The 24,406-nt window shown below is 37.3% G+C and overlaps 3 protein-coding genes across 12 annotated transcripts in view; all 3 read right to left on the bottom strand.

The window, feature by feature from the left end:
* Window positions 1–7,229, bottom strand: part of LOC108272847 (uncharacterized) — an 8,867-nt gene extending 1,638 nt beyond the window's left edge. The window contains exons 1-10 of one of the 4 annotated variants that reach the window (XM_053684792.1): window positions 7,085–7,229; window positions 3,662–3,772; window positions 3,446–3,541; window positions 3,324–3,342; window positions 3,136–3,183; window positions 2,452–2,548; window positions 2,245–2,310; window positions 1,755–1,832; window positions 1,374–1,464; window positions 1–1,181 (exon numbers count right to left, since the gene is read on the bottom strand). The exon at window positions 1–1,181 is cut by the window's left edge and continues 1,638 nt beyond it. In XM_053684792.1, the coding sequence (XP_053540767.1) occupies window positions 1,179–1,181; window positions 1,374–1,464; window positions 1,755–1,832; window positions 2,245–2,310; window positions 2,452–2,548; window positions 3,136–3,183; window positions 3,324–3,342; window positions 3,446–3,541; window positions 3,662–3,772 (609 nt within the window). In that variant the 5' untranslated portion in view covers window positions 7,085–7,229 and the 3' untranslated portion in view covers window positions 1–1,178. Of the gene's footprint in view, window positions 1,182–1,373; window positions 1,465–1,754; window positions 1,833–2,244; window positions 2,311–2,451; window positions 2,549–3,135; window positions 3,184–3,323; window positions 3,343–3,445; window positions 3,542–3,661; window positions 3,773–5,265; window positions 5,437–5,990; window positions 6,263–7,084 lie in introns of those variants that run through there. The other 3 variants (XM_053684790.1, XM_053684791.1, XM_053684793.1) reach the window with 3 other exon arrangements.
* A 1,172-nt stretch (window positions 7,230–8,401) lies between these two features.
* LOC124628710 (uncharacterized) lies at window positions 8,402–18,197 on the bottom strand. Of its 2 annotated transcripts, none has more exons than XM_047158899.2 (8): window positions 18,070–18,197; window positions 11,996–12,106; window positions 11,775–11,870; window positions 11,665–11,683; window positions 11,301–11,339; window positions 10,827–10,862; window positions 10,524–10,611; window positions 8,402–9,507 (listed from the first exon to the last, which is right to left on the bottom strand). In XM_047158899.2, exons 1-8 carry the CDS (start codon window positions 18,076–18,078, stop codon window positions 9,489–9,491), a joined length of 417 nt encoding a protein of 138 aa, XP_047014855.2. In that variant the 5' UTR covers window positions 18,079–18,197; the 3' UTR covers window positions 8,402–9,488. The 2 variants fall into 2 exon arrangements, with proteins under 2 accessions (XP_047014855.2, XP_047014856.2); XM_047158900.2 differs by lacking the exon at window positions 18,070–18,197 and adding an exon at window positions 17,090–17,350.
* A 1,864-nt stretch (window positions 18,198–20,061) lies between these two features.
* LOC108272815 (uncharacterized) overlaps window positions 20,062–24,406 on the bottom strand; it is a 257,124-nt gene continuing 252,779 nt past the window's right edge. For 5 of the 6 annotated variants that reach the window (XM_053684771.1, XM_053684764.1, XM_053684769.1 and 2 more), the window contains 2 exons: window positions 22,868–23,029; window positions 20,062–22,365 (listed from right to left, as the gene is read on the bottom strand). In XM_053684771.1, the coding sequence (XP_053540746.1) occupies window positions 22,359–22,365; window positions 22,868–23,029 (169 nt within the window). In that variant the 3' untranslated portion in view covers window positions 20,062–22,358. Of the gene's footprint in view, window positions 22,366–22,827; window positions 23,030–24,406 lie in introns of all 6 variants that reach the window. The other variant, XM_053684765.1, reaches the window with a different exon arrangement.

Genomic DNA, 24,406 nt, shown 5'->3' with positions numbered 1-24,406 from the left:
GTTATGATTGATTGTTCCACCAATTCCCTTCCTTCTGTAAAAACAGACTCTGATCTGACTTGAAGTACAATACAAACAATAAGATGGACTTTTACTTTCTAAAAAATTGCGTCTCTAGTATTGCTGGCTCAGATTTTCACTTGTTATACACCCCAGTCTAGGGTTGAGGATGATAACAGGATAGGTTTGACTGGGATAAAAGGTGGATGGGGAAAGAAAGAAAAAATGACTGCTAAGAATACTTTGGTTTATGATTTTTTTTTTAAAACACACACAAAATGTTGAGCAATATGGGTAAAAATGAATAAAAATAAAATAAAACAGACAAAACCCACAGACAAACGGCAGCTGAACCCTACACCTGGTAACGGTATATAAAATGTGATGATAAATTTACACACACAAAAAAATTACATACAGAACAGACAGAAAAAAAAGGAATAAGCACTGGGCTGCTGACGAAGCCGCCAGCTGTGCTCTTTATAGCGTTGATTCGATGACGTAGAGTAGTGTTGATGACGACCCAGTCTAAGGGTTGGCCCCACAGTACAAGTTAAGGAAAGGGCTTATAAGTACTACAGCCGCCAGGTTGGCATAGTCATGCGACCTACAGCTTAAAAAGCCAGGTTGGATTCTGACAGCTCTTCCATGCCAGTCCCCTTTATAGGATAGCGCAGTTTCCAGTTATATGCCCAGCCCCAGCTATCGTCACAGCTAAAAGGGTAGAGCATAACAAAAGTGCAGAAGTATGTGCAGTGTTTAAAAGTGCAGAGAGAAGCTAAAAGTGTTGTTTTTTTTGATGGTTTTTTTTTTATCTTGGGCTTCTTTGGTTTAATCTTCCCTTTCTTTGGCAAAAATGAGTTCTTATAAATGTTATTTATATAGCAAGTACTACATATGAAAATACATTTTTACACCAAAATACTGCTACAAAGTATAAAAAAATGTGTAAAGTTAAAATTTGATCTGCTTTGTCATGACTAAAAATTACACTTTTATCTAGAGCCCTATAATACCACAGTATCAGTTTAACTACTTAATTGTACTGTTGATTTCCAAAAGTGTCTCAGATACAAAAGTGTAAGGAAAGTGCGACAGTAGAAAAGGCAGAAGCAGACTGGACAGAAGTTCTGAAGTTGAACCGTAATCTTCACTCGCTCTCGACGACTCTGCACACATCACTGACGGACAAAACACAGTAAAGAAATAAAATAATTAAAGAATATAGAACATCATTCATACATTACATTTATACATTCATCTCTCATTATATAATAATATATTTATCCATCACATCGTCTCCATCCATCTAGTAATATTCATCCCCATCAGTCCGGTTCATCTACATACAGAAGTAAAGGTTTAACTCTTACACTGTAAGGATGCAGTCGGAGTGGTCGAGCTTCTTCAGTTCTAACATCACCGTTCATAAAGCGGTTAGCGCTCACATCACCAGGGTCCACGCTAATTAACACATCTTTCAATTAGCTCCAACTATTTAGCATAATAGTCATTATAATCATGAATATATACTAATTTCTATTATATTTCTACATTATTGTAGTTACAATGTGGTTTTTGATAGAGATCTGCAGTTTTGTATAAATTGTGTCTTTAGTTGTTTTTCTTTTCCCATGTATTTTTTAAAGGTGTTTCAATCTGATAAAATCTGTTTAAAGGTGCATTAGGTAAGATTAGACTTTTCCCCTCCCCAGATTGGCACCTGGATAAAGAGAAGATGGGGAAGATCTTACCTTTCAGTATTTGAGGTGTTCACTTGAGCTTCACCTTCAGTGTTTCTTTCTGTAATGTCCTCCAGTGGGATGTCTGACCTAACACACACACACACACACACACACACACACACACACACACACACACACACACCCCTTAGTCATTAAGAAATATTTGTATTTTTATCTTGCTTGAGGTGTAGAAGATAAGGAGTTACTTGGTTAATAATATCCAGAATATTCCTTTCAGGGAATTCACTTTAAACACTAATGGAAATTGTGCACGTGTAAAAGCAAGTACGCAGAGCTGCCAACAACGTTAACCAAAAACAAATAAATAAATAAAATCCTAGACAAAAGGAACGAAATACCAGAATTTGTCCAGAACACATGAAGGAAAAGATCAAACATTTTTGCATAGTTATAATTTCCCCACTCATATCCAGATTTTTGAAAAATAAACTAAAGCAGCCGTAGTGTGATAGTATAATGTAGTTTGAGTTTCATTCACCTGTTATTTTCATCTGCTCGTTGACAGTAGCCACGAATCAATTTCTCCCTGAGTCCTACTATCACCCTATCCACCCATAATCACAGTGAAGAACAGAAATATCTGTTAATCACCAAATAAATTCATCTGTTTAATGTTAACGTCATCAGATTAAAGCATTTCATCTTCCCTCATTTAGCTGCTTCTTCAAGGGTGATGCAGACTTACCTTCGTTTTCTGTAGCACATTCCTACAATCAGGCCTACGATCAGAATGGCAACCACGATGATGGAGATTACAATGGAGATGATGGTGTTGATTTGAGCTTAAAAAATAAAGACAGACAGAAATACAATCTCTGGTCAATACTAGTTCATATTTCATTTCAAATGCCAACCTGAGCACTGAGAAGGCCTGAAATCTAAATATTCACTTCACTTTCACTAAATCCCCATGCTTTTTATCCCCTCAGTGCATAATCTGTGACCATAGTATATAACATCATAATTCTGCATTTAATCTGAAAAAGAGAACACACTGTATGTACTTATATTAGGGAGGGTCAGGGGTCACTGTGGTGTTAGTGCCTAAAAAAAGAAGGGGGGGGGGCACCATGTTGAGCACCATTCATCTAATGACTTTTTTTAATATATTAATTTTATTTGCATTGAATTATGAAAATTACTGAACTGCACACTTTCACTCGGAGTTGCAATCTGACTGATGCTGCTGTACAATACACTTCCTGTTTCTCTAACATCAGGTCTTATCTTCAGGTCATGTTTTATTTTGCTTGGACCCCCCACCACCACCACAACCAAAGAATTATTTTAAAACTCGTAAATCATAAACATTAAAAATAACATATCCCTAGTCAATATAGCATTTTACAATATATTAGAAGTTACTCACTTCCGTACACATTAGCAGCTTCAGTGGTTGGCGTAGAGCTGTTGAAAACTACACACACACACACACACACACACACACACACACACACACACACCTACTAAAATATTTTTATTTTCCTGCATAACAAATATACTGATCTGTTTTAGCTCACGTGGTGTACAGAAGTGAAACACAGTAGAAGGATGTACCGTTGAAGATGTATTCCATCTGCAAAATAATTATATTTTTTATATATAAAATCAAACATTTGCATTAAATAAAATGGCACAAAAGAACATACAGAATTTTAATTTATTTTAAATTTATCTACCTCATTAACTGGATTAGTACACGTTACAGTGCACTGAATCCCACTCTCGCAGTAATCACGAATCAAAAATCTTTCTTGGCCCAGCGCAATCTCATCCTATAAACACACATACATCCATAATGTGGAAAAAGACAAGAAAAAAAAAGTGCATCCTACCATTCAGTGCATCACAGTGTCTGCTGTCTAAAAAAAAAAAAAAACCTTCAAACTTCTCACCAGCGATTTCCAGTTGATCTCAGGGTCCTCGCAATGTAGTGATGTGGAGTAGTTATATTTACCACCCATGTAAAGCTCATCACAACTCTTGTTGACCTGAATCGGTGTCATCTGAAAAACAAGAATGAGACCCATCATATAAGATGCCTTATTATTAAAATGTGAGTCACACGTAAAAAGAGAGTATACCTTCTACTTTAGCCGCGAGTCTTCAAAATACACAAGCAGCAGCTAATACAGAAAACTTACATTTATCCTACCATGCTACTGTAAACATAGCGAATGTGGCTGCATGCCAGTTATGCTTAATTATAATAAAAAATATAACTATTTCAGCCACATTTCTGACAATGACATTCTATTTGGTTTTATCCAAGGCCATACATTTTGAGGAAATACAATGAGACATTAGGCCCAGTGAGGATGAGGAAGAGCTGAACAGGGAAGTGCAAAAAGAGATCACTCAAGAAAAAAGATTTAGCAATAACAGAGGATGGAGCTGGAGAAGCAGATACTGAATACCAGATTCAGGGTCCAAATGCACCAGAAATTGACCCATCCTTGATGGCTTTACAGTTTCAAACAGACCCAGCTCATGTTGATCAGCATGAAATAAAGTTTAATAGCAGCTATATACAGTTCAACTGCAGACAGATTGCTTTAAATACTGGTCATTTATTTGATACATAATGACATTTAAAATCTGCAGCAAAAAAAAAACAAAAACAAAAAAAAACACCACATACATTTGGTTATGTTAACTGAAGTAATATTTTAGTGCCCCTCTTTGGTCCTTCCACGCCACTGTGCTGAATCATGATGAATAAAATGATATGTTAATTAGTCCATGCAAACAGACAACAGCAGGTGGCGACACAATCTGGGCAGGAAGTATGGCGAGCACTTCACAGTCATAAACTCCACCAGAAACGAACAGCAGCTTGAATCCACAGCAGCGTTCCTGTATCACTCGTTGTTTATGTAAACACACAGCCCACCGCCGCGAGTCTTAGCGGACAGTGCTGCTCTCCTGTCGGGGAGATGTGCGGTTAGCCCGGCTAGCTGAACGGCTGTGTCCTGAGCGCTGTTGTTCACCCGTGTTTCCGTAAAAACGAAAAACACAACAGTCCCTGACTTCACACCGGGTAATTCGTCTGAAGTCCGAGTTAGTGTAGGTTATTATCGAGACAGCGAATATTGGAGAGGAGAAAGGTTGGTAGAGCCAGACGGCTATAGGGTTAGCCTTTACCCGCCCTCTCTTCCGGCCAGCGGCATCAGGCAATACCGCGGTCCCGGGGCCTGGTTCGCAGTCCGTCGTTTCTTTTCCTAATATTCCTACACTCACCAGAGACACCACCACATCCCGATACATCTATTTATATTGACTGATTATAACTAGTTAAACACGCAGCGCTCGCAGATTTGCAGCGCGCTGTAGCGAAACGCGTATCTTTACGCTTTTGAATGAACTGTACCTCCACAAAAAGATAAGGAATAACATGAACGGTAATAAAACATCACATGGATACTACACATCGGTCCTGTGAGCGGTTCTGTATCAGGACTGCAAATGGAAACAGAACCGGAGCAGAGAAAAGTCTTACATTCTATTAAAGCAGTAACATGAAGGTCCGGGTTTAGAGACCAGACTCCTAGAGCACGACTTTAATTCAAAACAAGACGCTTGAGATTAACTTTAAACCTTTACAGACATTGTTCTTCTCGGAGGCTCGAGGACCAACAGGGCTTGCTAACTTGTGTGTGAGAAAGGAAGGGAGTGAGTGAGTGTAATAAACCTGTTTAACGTCTGGTGTTGAAGACACACATCCACTTCGTGTCTAATTGAACCCCTGAAACCTTTGACTAATTAGTGAAAATTATTGATATGGGATATTCCCAGCATTCTGCGTTGATTGGTGGTGAAAATGGTCTGAAAATTATTTATAGAGTTTTTTCCCCATGATGTTGAATTCATTTCATTGTTGTTGTACTGTTTTGTCGTGTTTTTCTCCCTCTAAATATGCCTGTTGGATATAATATATTAGATAAGTTCTGTGAGGTTACTCTGTAGGTTTTTACACCTCACTGTAATGTAACTAGACCATGTAATAAAGCAGCACAGAGTTTACTACAGCACCAATAATCTCCCCCAGAGATCAGGGACTGAAAGAGTTAAACTGAGGATCTGTTCAGTGTTCAGGCCTGTAAATGTTCAAGAATATAATCTAAAGAAAACCCCTTTCTTACACATCTCAAAACACAGTATCTTACTTTTCGAGATGTTTTACAAAGAACAACACAGACATATTTAACATTAAATAATAATTACCTAGATCAGATTATCCTCCAGTGTCTTCCTGAATCACACCGTACAGTTTGTTTTTCCTCTTCATTATTACACCTGATACACTTTTCCTCATCAGCTCCATAATCCACAGTGTGACCCACCGTCCTGTTATTATTCCCCATAACTCCTTCATTTTGAATTTACCAGCAACCGTGAAAGGCTTTCTACATAAAATATTGCATCATGGACTAAGGAAAGGGAGTCGCACAACCAGAACTCTTTCCCAATCACGTGGTACTGAAACCTGCAGTTTCCCAGAGTTCCCCAGCAAGCAGTGTACTGTGTTAATCTGGGATATTTATTTTAAAATTTAAATAAACGCGTTTTGGGGAGGAATGTACCTTCTGTATCCTAAAGTCGATTCTCTATAAATCACAATGTAAATAACTAAACCTAAATAAATAATAGTTATGTATGAGCTCTACATACAGGGCAGGTAAACTGAAGAGCTTTTTAAAATAAGACATTCGTGATAAAAGTGTAAACCGACTCACGTGTTTAAGTTACCAGTGTTCAAACTTAACATGTTCATATGAATTTGTCATTATGTAAAAAAAAAATCCTTATTATTATTTTCTCTATGTATATAAAAGGTGTTATTTAGTTTATTTTTACGCGCATGTGCACAGTCATAAACCCCAAGTTTTTTACGCGTACAGCACGCGTGACGTAAGCAGCTACACACTGGTACTTTACAACTTTCCAGTGGTACAAAGTTTTTTTCTGTTGTTTTTTTTTTTTTACATGCACGGTCTGTAGATCATTTTCAGCATGTCTGTGACATCCTGTATGACACCATCTCACACTCAAGTTCACTTTGAAGCATTTTCATTTTATATCCATTATAAGATACTATATATTTTATAATTAGCCTGTACAAAGAGCAATATATATATGCAGCCGGCGGATTTTCAGTTCGACCAGTCTATTTATTTTAATATTATATATAATATATATATATATTAGAATAAAATCAGTGAATAAATGAAGTGAAGATGGTAACTGAACTTATGATAGTCACCTACACCACAGTTGTTAATTACTGTCTGATGGAAATGTGTAAAATGTTTACTCACGTTTCTTTGATTAAAAAAACAACAACAAAAACAAACGCTCAACTCTTAAGATCCAGCAGTCAGAATAAAGACGCAGTGAGTGTGAGGAGACCGTCGCCGGTGCGGGCATGAAGTACAGGGCGTGGCAGGGCAGGGCAGTAGCCGGTGAAGCCACCTCCCTGAAATGAGTTTTTGCAATTTGATATCTTGGTATCAGTCAAAAATGAAAGAATCGTTCGTGAAAGACACGTGACTACAGAGAGAGTTGCGTCAACTCCAGTGGATTTTTTTTTTTACAGCAATGGGGGATCGTGGAGCCTCTCAATAGTTCCCAGAGCTAGTGGTGGTCAGCGCGAGGCTTCGTGGAACACTGATGCAGCAAATGTGCCGTACTGTGTCGAGGCTTCGAAACAAACCGACACTCGTCTCCACGGTGAAACGTAGTGGTCACTTGCAGCTGTTGCTCTGCAACAACCGTGAAAAGGATAACCTACATGTTGGTGGGGGACCCACACACACACACACACACACTGTTCTCGACCTGACCAGACCTGGGGTACAATAGTCTGTTTGAGGGGGGAGAAGAAGAGAAAAAGATTAGGGGGAAGAAGGAAAAAGAGGAAAAGAAAAAGAGGGAAAATGAGAGAAAAGAGTGGAAAAAGAAAGGAGAAATAAAGAGGAACAAGACATGATAGGCATCTGTTTTGGGTTTTTTTTTTCCTCAGAAAAGGGGCTTTTTTATGTAAAAGTCTGTTCACGCTGCCATCGAGATGACACCGGTTCTGAGTCCCACCTCAGATGCTATTACATTTTGAAAGGACAGCTGATAGGCTACAGAAATATTACTGTTGTTAAAATGAGTAAATACCTAATCACCACAGATCACTTCCGTCTAGTTTCATAATGACATTTGTGATTTAATTCAGTGCATGATATGGCATTTTTCTATGTAGTGTACTTGCTACATACAGAATTCATACTAGTCATTAAATTCCCATTGTTCTCTGTATTAGACACTCGGTAGTACTGACCATGTTATAATTCTGACGTGCTTTATAGGGACTTTCTGAAACAACAGACAGCAAATGACACACAAGGAATGTTAAGTCATACAGTGTTTTTTTAAGGGTGTAACAATATGGCGTCATATTGTCATTTTTCCATAAGAGACCAAACTAGACAAAAAACATGAAGCAATTTGCAGCTGCACAACTGCGAGACCTGCTCTTATAGAAAATTAATCAAAACCCTCTATCCAGTCAATTCAATTCAATTTTACCAGCTTTACAGAATCTGGAATCACAATCCAGAATCCAACTGCACTGTGGTATAAAAAAATTAATCAGATAAATGTTTTTTTATTCAGATTGTCTCATTCTACAGTAACAGCTACATAATCACTAAAAGAACACTGCACTTTCACCGTAGATATAAAGTTCAACAGTTCAGGTTACATATATAAAAGAAAGGCACTTAGCAAGGTCACAGAGAAGCTTTATAGACATTTAGAACCCTAATAAATTGACAGCGTTAAAGAAAAGAAAAATTAATGCTTTAAATCAGGGGTGTCAGTCATCGTATATATCGGATTATACTTAGTCTGTTGGAACAGAAAAAATTGTTTATTGACCAATTTAGCAGAAATCGACATTTTGTGCACTCTGCAACTCATTAAAAATAAGCTTTAAAAAATGTCCAGATTGTGGTTTCTAAAGTTATTTGCTGGGTTGGATTACAATCTCTAGCGGGCTCATCCTGTGAAAAAAGGCCACATGTTTGACACCCCTGATTTAATGCTACATTCAGAGCTTATAAAACATGCACATCATATCAGTTGGAATTTCCTTAAATAAATAAATACATTCCTTAATGCCAGCATGAAGGTTTGATATGTGTATAATAAATTATATATATATATATATATATATATATAAAGTTATTTGGTCCTGACAAAGTTTTGTGCAACATATAAAGGGTTAGGTTAAATAAAATACGTGGCTGTATTTTAAAAAAAAAAAAAAAAAAAAAAAAAAAAAAAGTATAGTGTTACAGTTATAACAGTAATTTCTGAACAGCTTATAGGCAGTGTTATTGATGCAGTGTTTCTTAAATATAATATAATATATATTCTTAATATAGATGTAATTTACATGCCAAGTAATATGTATGAAAATACATTTTCATACACAAAAAAATACTGCTACAAAGTATAAAAATGTTTGAAGTATAAAAATTTGTCATTATTAAAAATGGCACTTTTATCTGGAGCCCTATAATGCCATGCTCTCAGCTTCATTACTGAGAGCAACTACTTCATTTTACTGTAGATTTAAAAAGTGTCCCAGATGCAAAAGGGTAGGGAAAGTGCGACAGTAGAAAAGGCAGAAGCAGACTGGACAGAAGTTCTGAAGTTGAACCGTAATCTTCACTCGCTCTCGACGACTCTGCACACATCACAGACGGACAAAACACAGTAAAGAAATAAAATGATTAAAGAATATAGAACATCATTCATACATTACATTTATACATTCATCTCTCATTATATAATAATATATTTATCCATCACATCGTCTCCATCCATCTAGTAATATTCATCCCCATCAGTCCTGTTCATCTACGTAAAGGTTTAACTCTTACACTGTAAGGATGCGGTCGGAGTGGTCGAGCTTCTTCATTTCTAATATCATAATATTAGAATATTTATCATAATTAACATACATGTTACAAATTGAAACGAATTATAAAATCAGCAGCAGCAATTATGATTAATTATTCATTAAATAATTACATGCATTATAATAATAAATATTTGTTATATTTATACATTATTAAATTTACAATGTTAGTAATTTTTGTAAGATCTGCAGTGGTGCAAATTTTGTTCTTACATTTCTTACATACAGTTATAAAAAATTTTAAAAAATCAGTGGATATAAAAAGTCTACACACCCCTGTTAAAATGGCAAGATTTTGTGCTGTTTAAATAAAATATATATTTTTTTTAAACAACCCCCCCCACCACCACCACCACCACCACTCTATGTGAAATTACAGAGTATACAAATTAAGAGAAAAATATAACAAGAAACTTTTTTAGGGGAAAAAAAAAGTTACGATAATCATGTTGCACAAGTTTGCACACCCTTTTATAACCAGGGAAGTTACTGTATTCAGAATAAACTAATCACATTCAAGCTCATGTTCAAAAGTAAAACTGTCAATGAAATCATTCGGAGGACCGCAGAGCTAACGCTAACGAACAATCACAGCCAATAGAACAAATACCAGAATTCTTCCAGAATAAAAGGAAAAGATTAAATTATGCAATTAATTTGCCACATAACAAGAAATAATCTTAATAATCAGAAGTATTAAAATTATAAACTACAGCGTAAATAACGTCATGAGACTAAAGCATTTTGACTTCTCCACCATTTTGAGGGTGATGCAGATTTACCTTCGGTTTTTGTAGCGCAGGACTACAAACAGAATGACCAGCGACATTAGGATGAAGATGGTCGCGACAAAGATGGTGGTGATATGAACTTTAAAAAGAAAAGAAAAAAAGACACAAATATGATCTCCAGTCAACCCTAGTTCATATTTCAGTTCAAATGCCAACTTGAGCACTGAGAATGCCTGAAATCTTTCACTCAATAACCATGTTTTTATCCCCTCAGTGCATGTCATACTACATACATCACACATGATCATAATTCAGTATTTAATCTGAATGAGAGAACATGGAATATATACTCACATCGAGGAAGGCCAGAGGTCACTGTCGCATTATTGCCTAAAGGGGGGGATGATGGAGGACACTGTTGAGAGTCTGAGCACCATTCATCAAAGTAACAATTTTTATTTTAAGTATATGCATTATATTTCCACTGAATTATGAAAATTACTGAACAGCACACTTTCACTCTGAGCTGTAATCTGACTGACGCTACTGTATTGACACTTCCTCTCACGTCAGTTCCCTTAGAGACCTTCATCATCAGGTAAATATTAGAGTCATGTTTTATTCTGCTCAGACCTCTCGATTGCTGCAGGTCCTAACTGCACTCCCTCCACTACTCTCCTTACTTTCAATGCCTTCTTCCATCAATGCCATCCATTAGAGTTATTTTAAAAATCGGTAAATCATGACCAAAAAAATAAATAAATACCACAGAACCCTACTCAATATAGCATACTTCATCTCAACAGAAATATGGTACAAAGTACTCACTTCCATATGGCTTAGGGGCTGGTGTAGTGCTGTTGAGAACTAAAAAGACACACACACACAAAAAAAATTATGCATTTACTGCTCTATAAATTTAAAGCTCACTTTTTCACTCTGACTAGTTTATTGTTGTGAGCCTATTTTCTCTCACAAGAGTGAAACTTTTTGTCCTGAACTGCACTGATTTCACACCTGACTCCATTAAAGTTAACAACTGTGGTTCATAATAACACAAACTTATTAATAAAAATATTTAGCATGATGTGTCTTATTACTGAATTACTTTGTTCTTTTTCCTGCATAATAAATATACTAGTCAGTTTTATCTCACGTAGTGTACAGAAGTGAAACACAGAGTAGGACATACCATTAATGGTGTATTCCATCTGCAAAAGACAAAAATATTAATTGTATATAAATCAAACTCTCATTACAAATAGAACATGCAGAATTTAAATTTATTTACAATGTACCTACCACATAACTTGGATCAAAACACCGTACAACTTGGCGAATCCCACTCTCGCAGTAATCACGCGTCAAAAATCTTCCATGGCCCAGCACAGTCCCATCCTATAACGCACATACAATATAATGCTCATCCATAATGTGGAAAAGAACAAGAAAAAAATAATTTTTCACCCCAACATTCAGTGCATCACAGTGTCTGCTGAGTAAAAAACCTTCAAACTTCACACCTGCAATTTCCAGCTGATCTCAGCGTCCTCGCAATTTGTTGATGTGGAGTAGTTGTATACACCACCCATGTAAAGTTCATCACAAGTTTTGTTAACCTGAATCGGTGTCATCTGAAAAACAAGACCCATCATATAAGAGGATATGCCTTACTAGAACACTTTAATTATAATAATTTTAAAAAAATAATCTCACACTATTCTCTGTGGTGTTTAAATGTATATGTACTGAGCGAATATGACGTGCCCCTGATCATGATGAATAAAATGATATGCTAATTAGTCCATGACATTAGTGTAAATACATAACAGTGTGAGACAACAGGACAATAAATATACAGAACAGATCAATAGATACACAGGACACGGGCTGTAAACTATCTTGTACTGTAGCAGTAGAAGTATAGCAGCAATATTGGCATCAAAAACAAGTTCCATAATAAAAAGTGACTGATGCAGCTTCGTAAGGTGCAAATTTGCAATATTTTGCATCATACTGGGTTAGGTGTTTGATTAGTCCAGGTGTGTGTTGGGAGGCAGCAGGAGTTGAGCAGATGTTTGACTTCTTCAGGGAAGAAACTGTTCTACAGAAACTCTCTGATCACTCCAAACTGTCCTGAGATGCTAAGATAGCTCCTTCAGACCAGGTTCTCATCTGTTTCAGAGCCGGTTTGGAATATTAAGGAGTGGTCTGTACACTCAAGTGTGGGTCTCTGCAGATCCAAGTAATGGGCGCGTCCAAATGTATGGGCGTGTCTAAACGTCTTTTCAATTGGTCACGAAAGTTGTCTGTTTCACTGAAAGGCTTAAAAGTGATTGGCCAATAGGTTTATTAACATAAAGTGACAAGTCTGACGTAGACAACGGGGTTGTGCCTTGTAGTCACTATAGCTAAGCTAATTTCCCCTCTTTGACTGCAAGAATGACGATAATGACAAAAAAAAATTTAATATAAAATTTATCTTCTGAACTTCTGTCTGTCAATTGAAACGGCATGGCCACAGGTTTACTGACGTCATCACCAGCATGCATTTGTTTTTGTCTTGGTGTTCCAGCAGTTCATTCGGGGCACCGTTGTCGAGGATCATAAATAATCAAAAATAAAATTACAATTATTATTTAAATGATACTCATCTCTCTTAAAAGAAGACTCTTACGTTCGAAATTTGTTTTCTTGTCCATTATCATTGTATTGACTGCACGGGGTGGCAAAAAAATCTGTCCTAGAAGTGACAATTTCTACTGTTTAACTTGTAAATACTACTATGATTTATAATTGTATGTTTCTCTGTAATTTCACTGCAAGTGCATGCAAACTAAATATTTGAAAGCTTTGTCTGATAAGTAATAAAGCAATGGAAATACTGGAAGCGTTGGTCATAAAAACACTGCAACATTATTAAATGGTAGACTGCTGCTTCTAGGTGACTAAGAACTATTTAGTAACCTATTAATTGGCATTAAGCAATTTAGCAAACACACAATTTTACCCAATAAAACAGTTAGTAAAGTAACATCGGTTGCACGAAACTGACGATACAAATTTTCAACTTTGAATGCATCGATGGAAATTCAAACCGTGCTTCTTCTCACTGTAACGTGTCTGCCAAAAACTATTTTTTGTATTACTGCGTATTAGTATTACTGATGGTAACTATAGATTGTGTATTGTTAGGTAAAACATATTATGACTTGTTGATGGCCTCTGATACTGGCGCTACTTCCATTCTTATTCTTCTTGATCGTAGAGCTGCTTTCGATACTGTTGAAGATGGTCTTTTACTTACCTGCCTTGGAAGTGTTTCTGGTGTGTCTGGGACAGTTTTAAACTGGTTTAAATCCTATTTTACTGACCATTCCCAGTTTATTTCTGTGGGTGGTTACAGGTCTGACACTAGCTCTGTGCTCACTGGTGTTCCTCAGGGTTCGGTTCTAGGCCCTCTACTCTTCAATATCTATCTATCTCCACTTGGGCATCTGCTGCGATCGCTTGGCCTCGATTATCACTTTTATTCTGATCATACCCAAATCTGCATTCACTCAAAATCTGGTGAAAACCTTGATGTATGTTTTGTTTCTGAAATTATTTCTGAGATAAAAACATGGATGAAAAATAACTTTCTGTAGCTGAACAGCGGGAAAAACGAAGTTATACTTATAGGTTCCCATCATCAAATTCTCAAAGCTGGTCCACTGGCTCTGTTTGTTGATGGCTCTGTTCTAGAGACCCGAAGTAAAAACGAGGAACCTTGGAGTAATTTTCGATACCGGCCTCACATTTGATTCTTTTGTTCAGAGCATTGTGAAGGCATCCTTTTTTCAACTCAGAAATATAGCTAGACTGCACCCAATGCTAAACTTCTCTGCGGCTGAAAAGCTGATTAACTCATTTGTCGTCACACGGCTGGATTACTGTAACTCCGTTTTAGCCAGAGTTTCTAAAACTGTAAAAATTAACAAACTGCAATATGTTCAAAACTCTGCCGCCCGGATCCTGACGGGAACCAGGAAATGTGACCATATTACTCCTGTTTTGAAGTCCTTACACCGGCTCCCGTCAGGTTCCGTGTCCATTTTAAGATCATGATGTTGACATATGAGGCACTAAATGCTTGGCTCCGTAATACTTATCTGGTTTATTAATCCCTTACACACCAAATCGCAGACTGCGCTCCTCAGTGTGTAATCTCTTAACTGTTCCACAAACACACTTATGATCTATGGGTGACAGGACTTCTGTCTCTGCTCCTTCACTTTGGAATTCTCTTCCTCCTGAACTCGGGGGAAACTCAGACTTTTGGCATTTTTAAAGCTCTACTCAAGACACACTTTTTTAAAAACTTGCATTCAACTGCTGATGTATTCTTTTTACTATTATTATTATTAATAATAATAATAATAATAATAATAATAATAATAACACTATTGTTCTTATAACTTTAATGTTTTATTTTTCTGTGTACTGCTTATTTTGTGTACAGCGCTTTGAGAAGCTGCTTTTAAAGGCACTTTATAAAGCTTATTATTATTATTATTATTATTACCTTATCTTAGTGGGTTTATAATGAAAAACATTAAATAAATAATAATGTAACACTTTTGTTGCAATCCCAGTGTAGCTGGTATCTTGGGTGAAGAGCCCCGGGAAAGAGCAGCGGTCCGGCTCCCGGTCACAATCGAACACATAGTGATTGAGACCCTGATCGTGACACTGATGGGAGCTACACCAGGATTTTCCTTAAGTGCAATAAAAAGTGAGTGTATGTCATTATTATTATTTTGCTTTAAACACACTAAGGCCATAAACTAAGCTAAGAGGCGCTTGTGCTTTTGCTGCAGGTAGCTGGCCAACCACACACCACTTCTCATTCATCCCGTAGGACATGATACACATACACACTGGTGAATCTTATACAAGACTGTCCAGAATGTTTTTTTGCAGGAAGAAAACTTTTGCTGTCAAAAGTGAAAGTTAGTTGAGCCACCCATGTCACTATAGCGACGTAAGGTCAAACGGAAGTACTTATACACGGCTTTGCGGAAAGGCTGAAGTTTTCAGACATCATTGCGAAAAAGGTCCTATTCTAAAGCAGCAGATATAACGCAGATGAAGCAATAAATTATGTTTGTATTTTAACCAGCTATTATGATATCACACCACAATACCCCTATCTTCACGTCTAAAGCAAATGGCGTGTCTATATGGTTAACACTGATTGGCCAACACAGTTTCCAACAAGAATATTTACTGATTTATTTCCCCCACTGTATGAGATTTCTGACGCCGTCTGTGTACGCCAGTGCTGCTTTCCTGTCGGTGATGTGTCCGGTTAGCCCGGCTAGCTGAATGACTGCGTCCGGAACACTGTCTCACAAACACGTTCCCGACGATTTACTGACATTTAAAAGTGTATCTAAAGTGAATTCTATTTTTTTTTTTTACACTCAGAGACACCACCACATACCGATATATCTATTTCTATTTCCTGATTATAAATCGCTAAACACGCACTCGCTGGTTGTTTTGCGCTAGAACTATTAGCCGATTAGCAGCGCACTGAGAGAAAACTAGCTAGCCAGCTAGCTAACTGTTTGTTTTTCTTGAAGCACATGTAATGCAAAAGCATAAAAGATGTTAGTTCACGCGCTCGTATTTGGTGTAAACGCGCACCTTTACGCTTTTGAATGAACTGTACCTCCACAAAAAGATAATGAATAATATTAACGGTAATAAAACATCACATGGATACTACACATCGGTCCTGTGAGCGGTTCTGTATCAGGACTGTAAATGGAAACAGAACCGGAGCAGAGAAAAGTCTTATATTCTATTAAAGCAGTAACATGAAGGTCCGGGTTTAGAGACCAGACTCCTAGAGCACGACTTTAATTCAAAACAAGACGCTTGAGATTACCTTTAAACTTTGATTGCTTTTCTCGGAGGCTCGATGACTAATAAGCGTCCTAACTCGGTCTTGGGTGTGTGCGCGCGTGCGCGAGAGACAGGAAGGAAGGGGGGGGGGGTATTTCAGAATAAAAGTTCCTTTACGTAACCACCGCGCTGTAATAAATCTGTGTAACGTCTGATGTTGAAGAACGAACACACACACATCCACTCCGTGTCTAATTGAACACCTGAAACCTTTGACTAATTTGTGAAAATGATTGATATGGAAGATTCCCGACATTCTGCGTTGATTGGTGGTGACTCTGTAAACGCGTCACTGAGATGTTAATCGTTGTGAACGAAACGGTAAAAAGGTCTGGAAGTTATTGTTTAGATGCTTTTTTAAAAAAAATAAAATATTAGATAAGTTCTGTGAAGTTACTCTGTAGGTTTTTACACCTCACTGTAATGTAACTAGACCATGTAATAAAGCAGCACAGAGTTTACTACAGCACCAATAATCTCCCCCAGAGATCAGGGACTGAAAGAGTTAAACTGAGGATCTGTTCAGTGTTCAGGCCTGTAAGTGTTCAAGAATATAATCTAAAGAAACCCCTTTCTTACACATCTCAAAACACAGTATCTTACTTTTCGAGATGTTTTACAAAGAACAACACAGACATATTTAACATTAAATAATAATGAATTACCTAGATCAGATTATCCTCCAGTGTCTTCCTGAATCACACCGTACAGTTTGTTTTTCCTCTTCATTATTACACCTGATACACTTTTCCTCATCAGCTCCATAATCCACAGTGTGACCCAACGTCCTGTTATTATTCCCCATAACTCCCTCATTCTGTCTGAACCTTACAACGTCGATGAATACGTTCTAGAAAAACGGCAATGAACAGAGCAGGATGTTGCGCAACCGGTTTAGACCAGTTTGGAGTGGGTGTAAAATGTCTCTCAAATCACGTGGTTCACGAATCCATCCGAGGGGAGGCACTGTTTAAATGCACGGTCTGTAGATCATTTTCAGCATGTCTGTGACATCCTGTATGACACCATCTCACACTCAAGTTCACTTTGAAGCATTTTCATTTTATATCCATTATAAGATACTATATATTTCCAGTACAAATATCAAAATATGTATGCAGCCGGCAGACTCATAAAAATGTACAGTCTTTATTTATTTATTTATTTATTTATTTATTTATTTATTTATGTATTTATGTATGTATGTATGTATGTATGTATGTATGTATGTATTTATATTCTTCTTATTATTATTATTATTTTAAATATATCTATGCGTCTCTGGACAGAATAATTATGTTATCTCAAATGTGAGTTTCTTTGGTGAAATAAATGTGTTAGAATGCCGGCTAAACAAAAAACAAACAAAAAAAGGGGGGAAATCAGTGTACGAGCTCTAGACAGGTGAAATAAACCACATTAAACTGATATAGAGAGGAACACTATGCACATCTGATTTAGCCTATAGTACAGATCACGTATCTTATTTGACACTTTATTTCATTACACACTTACTTACAGGTTAAACTTAAAAACAGACTCCAATATTCACTAGTGTTATAAAACATTACAGTTTTATATACAGTCTAAAACTCGTCTAATATTCTAATCACCGTCTTTCGTATGTATATAAAAATTTACTCACATTTTTCATGCGAAAGTGCTCTAAAGCAAAAGCAAAAAAATGTAACAAAATAGGTGAGCAGGAGTTTGTGCGATGAATCCTCTTTCATCAGCCAGCTCTCGTGATAAGTGATGTACAGGAAAGTGGAGCTAGACATACCCCCACACGCCAGGAGATTCTGACCAATCATATTTAAGGGAAGTAAGGACCCCGCCTTCTATGCAAATGAGGTTCATCAAAAGTGTCCCCAAACTTGGAGTCTTCAGCTAATATACTGTATTACTCTCACAACCTTTAGTTCACATTGAAGCGTTTTAAATTTACATTTAGACATTATCCTATAAATATAAATTAATATATTGATGTAGAAATAAGACTGATGTGAACATAATCAAAAGAGATCATGTGAAGGCATTTACATTAATAAAATGATTTTTTCCCCCTACATGAATAGATACAAAGTCAGAATTGTGAGCAAAGCCTAACAACAAACTCCAAAACTAAGTGGCGTAAAAAGTTGAGCACTTTTAATTTTCAAATTAATTTAACAAAAATAATAATAAATTGGGAAAAATCAGGTTTATTATACAGTGCTGTGAAAAAGTATCTGACCCATCCTGATTTCTTTCATTTTGTGTGTATATCTCATAAGAAATAGTTTTAGATATTCAAATGAAATACAGCATAAAACAAAGGAAACCTGAGTAAGTACACAATACACTTTATATTTAATTACATTTTTCTATTGAAGCAAAAAAGCTATCCAACACCTATCACCCATGTGAAAAAATAATTTCCCCCTTAAACTTAAAATCTGGTTGTGCCAAATTTAGCAGCAATAACTGCAACCAAAAGCATCCGTTAACTGGAGCTCAGTCTTTCATTTACTTCTAGGACTAGGACTTATTCTTATGCTTTGGATCATTGTCTTGCTGCATAATCCAGTTGCGTTTGAGTTTCAACATATAGACTGAAGACCAGACATTCTCCTTTAGGATTTTCAGGGTAGAGAGCAGAATTCATGTTTCCCTCAATTATTGAAAGTTGCCCAGGCCCTGAAGCAGCAAAGCATCCCCACACCATCACACTTCCTCCACCGTGCTTGACCATAGGTATGTTCTTTTTGTGGAATTCTGTGTTTGGTTTACACCAGATGTAACAGGGCTCCTGTCTTCCAAACAGTACCACTTTCGACTCATCAATCTCACAAAAACATTCTCACAAAAGCTTTGAGGATCATCAAGGTGTGTTTGAGCAAAATTCAGATGAGCCTTAATGTTCTTCTGTGTTAGCAGTGGTTTTCATCTCACCACTCTTCCATGGATGCCATTTTTGCTCATTGTCTTTCTGATAGTGGAGTCATGAACAGTGACCTTTATTGATGCAAGAGAGGCCTGTGGTAATGTGGTAAATTGTGGTAATGTGGTAAATTGCACTTACATTCAGGCTTGTTGTTGGCTTTTTTGGCATATTTGGACAAGAAACATTTGATCATCTATGAAACAGTGACTATTAATAAAGTTGATATACTTGAAGAAAACCAGAAGGAAAATTAGCTTTTTCAATCATTTATTCAACAGAAATATCAATAGATATGATATTCTGAGGCCAAGTACACCCTTGGCCTCAGAAGCTAGTATTGCCCCCTTTAGCAGAAATAACATCTTGTAGGTGTTTTGCATAACTGTCCACTCAGGATTGCTGGGCCACTCTTCCATGCAAATTCTTTCAGTTGCAAGATGTTTTTTTCGCATGTTCTGCCCGTTTCAAATCCCCCCACATCATTTCAATGGGATTAAAATGCGGGCTTTGACTAGGCCATTCCATAACCTGACATTTCTTCTTTTTGAGCCATTCCCTGGTGGATTTGCTAATCGGGGGTGAACTGGGACCAAAAAGTGGTCCTGGACTTGTCCAGAGCAGACCAACACACCCAGCCCATGCCCCATCATAACACACAGGCTTTTTAACACCACTTACTAGCATAAAAATATAACAATACAGAAACATAAATGCTATTTAAGCATATTTATTGGAAATAGAATGGAACAGATCTCACATCATATTTGTAAAATAGGCAAACAGAAACAGAAAAACAGTGTGACAAGATAATACATTATATTAAACAATCAAGAATATAAAACAATCAAGACAGCATGTTAGCTAGTCAGGGGGCATCATCTGGGGCCAGTGTAGGAGATCTGCACCACTCATCTGTACAGCTAAAAGTAAAAATAAAACTTTAACCATTTAGATTATGCAGAGTTTTAGGGGCCCTTGGTTTCTTGTGGCCCAAGGCAATTGCCAACCTTTGCCTTATGATAAAGCCCACCCCTGTTAACGGGAGCTCAGACTTATACACGTTTTTAGATAATGTGCTGCTGTTACAGTTAACATAAAATATATAAAGCTACAAACATTAGATCAGCTGTGTTAGGAGCAGGAGCAAACAATGAGCTGTCAAGTGTTAATGTCTGGATCCTGTACAGCCTCAGTCTGATGAACACACCGCTAAGGCGGCAACTAATGATTATTTTCATAATCGTTTAGTTGGCCAATTCTTTCTTTGGATTAATCGGATTGGGGGGATCCCACTGTTTATCACTGTGTCTACACCGCGCATGAGGAGCAACGCGGCCTCTGACTAATACATCACTTACGTTATAATAAACGACAGAAGTTGCACTGCAAGTGCGCAAATACAGCATATAATAACAATAAACTTAAATGAAACCTTTTGAGCAACTTGCACCAGTTTCCCCATCCCCTTACACACAGCATTTTGGATATAAACATAAGTTTGTGCTCATGCATCACTGTCATGTTTCCCTGCTACACAAACTCTACTTTATAAAGTTTGATCTCCTCCACAGTGTTTAATATAAAATCCTCCCCTGCCTTAGACGACTTGGAGGTCACACACTTTCTTCCTCAGTCACATGATAATTACTCCTCCGTCTGATGGTTACTGAGGTCATGTTGAAAATAAAAGGTATCGCTGACATCGACTTTCTTCAGTTTACTGTTTTTATCGGTGACTCTGTGTATCTGCTAAAGCTTGCGGCATCGCATTACGTGTGTATGACCTGTGCTACTGACTAGGAACTGCCGGTTAGTAAAAAAAAAAAAAAAACTGCTAGTGTTCCATTTGAGACTATATTACCTTCCTAAAATTCATACACTAGACAGCAGAGTACACAGTGCATGGTGTACTTCATTTGCTTTAATATTTACTCTCCAATGCGCGTTTTCGGAACTGAGGTAATGTAATTAGTAAATGTACTCCGTTCCACACGTAGAATGAGATTCGTTGACAACGATTTCCATAATCGACTTTTATCGATTAGCTGTTGCAGCTCTACTTGGAATTAATTTATTATTATTATTATTATTATTTTTTATTCAGCATGAATAAGGTATTAAATGTACAGGAGGGTTGCTATGTCTCCAGGGTCTGATTGTGGCACTCTAACTTCAGGACCACACACACACACACGGAGGTGCTATGATCGATAAAGATTCTCCATTCCAGCTGTTCAGTCCTCATGTCTGGATCCTGAACAAGCCTCAGTGCAGAATTGTGTGCAGTCTGATATGAACACACTTTCTACTTCTCTTAAGCAGAAAGCATTCTTCACTTTTTATGCATACGCTAGGAACAGCGTACAGTACATGTGACAAATTTAGTCATCAGGAGAGTACACGCATACTGTATGCGCGCAATCGGATTTTTCTAACCACACGTACTTTGTACGCACAGGTCACACATGCGCATTTACTTATTTCACAATATTTAGTTGTTCCACAAGGTGGGAACAGTAACTCAGGGCCATTGATTCTCAAGGAAGTTGAAGGAAAAAACGGAATAAATGAGACAGAAATGAGTGCAGTTTAGAAAGTACCCACATGTGTATAATTCTAGCCTTAAAGCGTATAAGGATTTGTATATGGGTGCTAATCATGGCGAGACATTGCTCAAGCACTGTTCTTCGTGTTGTTGTGGTCCTTCACAGCAAAAGACTTGTTTAATGCTCTGTACTGACTCTTGTAGGCCAGGAGGTGTCGTGCAGGTTGTCGTAATTCGCATGCGTAGACCGCCTGTGTACATGTCAAATGGAGTACACTTTGAAAGGCTAAGCATACGACTGTGCACACACACTAGCATACGCATAAAAAAAAATGAAGTAAACAGACTAAAGCCTCTGGTATAATGTGCTACAACTAAGAGAGTGACTGTTTATAAGTGTGTTGTCTATTCCCCAACATGGAAATGCAGGAACACAGGAGTTTTCATCACACACAGATGTTCGTCACACCCTAAATATAAAAGAAAAACATTTGAATTAATAACCACAAACTGGACTTTAATATTTTACAATCAAGCTGTATGGAAACAGTAGGTAACTGCCTCTGCACCAACAGAAACCTCATTTCCTGTCATTTCTTCATTCTGAGTGACGTGTGTGTTATAACATTTAGCTAAAACAAATGAGAATTTCCACAAGTTCTAATAGCAAAACAATCAGATATTTATCACATCACTGTTCTTTTAAAAGGTCAATTATATTATATTTTAAATCAAAACACTTAGGAAAACAAAATACTGTTCAAGTAAATTGCTGTATATCGGAAATTTCAAAAACTTACTCTGTAATCTATTTACTGGAACTAGGGACGAATGACTAGTCTCATTTTTTTCAGTAAAGGGGTTTGATCTGAGACATACTTTGCCTGAAACATTGAGCCACCACTGTCTAGGTATTAGAGAATGGGTCTTACTGAGGAGCAGGTCATGTGACTCCCAGAGAGATGATCTTACCTCACTGTCTTCAGTTTACAGTGAGGATTCTCCAGTCCAGCAGAGAGACGCTTCACTCCTGAGTCTCCTAGATTATTCCCAGACAGATCCAATTCTCTCAGGTGTGAGGCATTTGATCTCAGAGCAGCACAGCCTTCATCTGAGATATCACACTTACACAACCTGCAGAGACACAATGACACACTTTCATCAACACATTTTCATCTTTAATACTTACTTTAAATATGATGTGTGTGTAAAATAATTTTATTGTTCAGAATGACATGAGAATTAGTAGTCTTAGTCCATGACCTAGTGAAAAAGGATGTTTTTATTGATAGAGACTTCAGAGCACTTCTGTAAGTTGCTCTGGATAAGGTCGGCTGCCAAATGGCATTAATGTAATTCTAAGTATAACTACATTAACAAAAGTCCTCAGAGTAAATGTAAAATTGACAGTGCAGTGGTAACAGATATGCAGCAAACTAGGTAAGATCAGAAGAGCATGCACAGTAAGTAAACCAAGTGTAAAATGGGGGAGTGGTTCTTAGAAAAAGGCATTTACCTTAAACCTCTGTTGGTCAATTGATTTTGGTTTAGTTTGATTTAGTTAGTTTGTGTTCACCTTAAACAGACCAGGTCTTATGAGCTCGCACCTGTAGTCACATCACCAGATACAATTTCCTACGCGGTTTTCTGATTATTAGAATAATTCATTACACTTATTTCATATGAAATAATATATAACGCCAAGCTCGCAGGACAATTGTACCAAGTTCAACAGTAAGTTTCTTCATATTGAGTATTCTGAAGGGGGGCACTGTGGCTTTGTGGTTAGCATATTTGCCTCACACCTCCAGGGTTGGGGGTTTGGTTCCCACCTAAACTCTGTGTGTGGGAAGCTTGTGTATTATCGCTGTGCCTACAGGGTTTCCTGCAGGTACTCCAGTTTCCTCCCCTAGTCCAAAGACATGCATTGTAGGCTGACTTGCATCTCTAAATTGTCTGTAGTGTGAATGTGTGTGATTGTGCCCTGTAATTGGTGGGCACCCTGCCCCGAGCCCCCTGGGATAGGCTCAAGACTACTCCCTTCCCTGTGTAGGATAAGCGTTACAGAAAATGGACGGAGTATTTTAAAAGTATATTATATTAAGTTTTATGTGGAATTATCGGATTTGTTTTAGACATTTTCATATTAAGGAGAAAATGGTACAGGAAATAAAATCAGAATAAGAAGTTGGTATATAAAAAGTCACTACTACTAAAGTGCATGGAATGAAGTCACTTGTATGATAAACAGACATGTGAATGTATCTACAAACAATTTAGCAGCTACTCAAATTTTCTGAGCTTTGTAATGGAGCTACAATACAGATTCCATGCTGTTGAACGCTCGGCTCTGTTCACTCTGCCAGGCCAGAGGCAACTCCACCTTTAATAGGGTGGGTGTGGCTAACTTTCAAAGCACCTCCCACTCCAAAATAAGACAGTAGAGACTTATGGTGAAAGCCTTCTTCTAAGACCCACCCCCATAAAAAAAATTAGCCAAAAGTCAAAAGC

This window comes from Ictalurus punctatus, chromosome 12 (assembly GCF_001660625.3).
Source record: "Ictalurus punctatus breed USDA103 chromosome 12, Coco_2.0, whole genome shotgun sequence".
In the NCBI taxonomy this organism is placed as follows: domain Eukaryota; kingdom Metazoa; phylum Chordata; class Actinopteri; order Siluriformes; family Ictaluridae; genus Ictalurus; species Ictalurus punctatus.
This window is presented reverse-complemented; position numbering and strand designations above follow the sequence as displayed.

Excerpts from the sequence above, each read along its gene's own strand:
- LOC124628710 (XM_047158899.2), bottom strand. Across the intron at positions 10,863-11,300 it reads AGCCCCTAAGCCATATGGAA|GCAATAATGCGACAGTGACC; the intron begins GTGAGTACTTTG and ends CCCCCCCTTTAG. Across the intron at positions 10,612-10,826 it reads GACCTCTGGCCTTCCTCGAT|TTCATATCACCACCATCTTT; the intron begins GTGAGTATATAT and ends TTCTTTTTAAAG.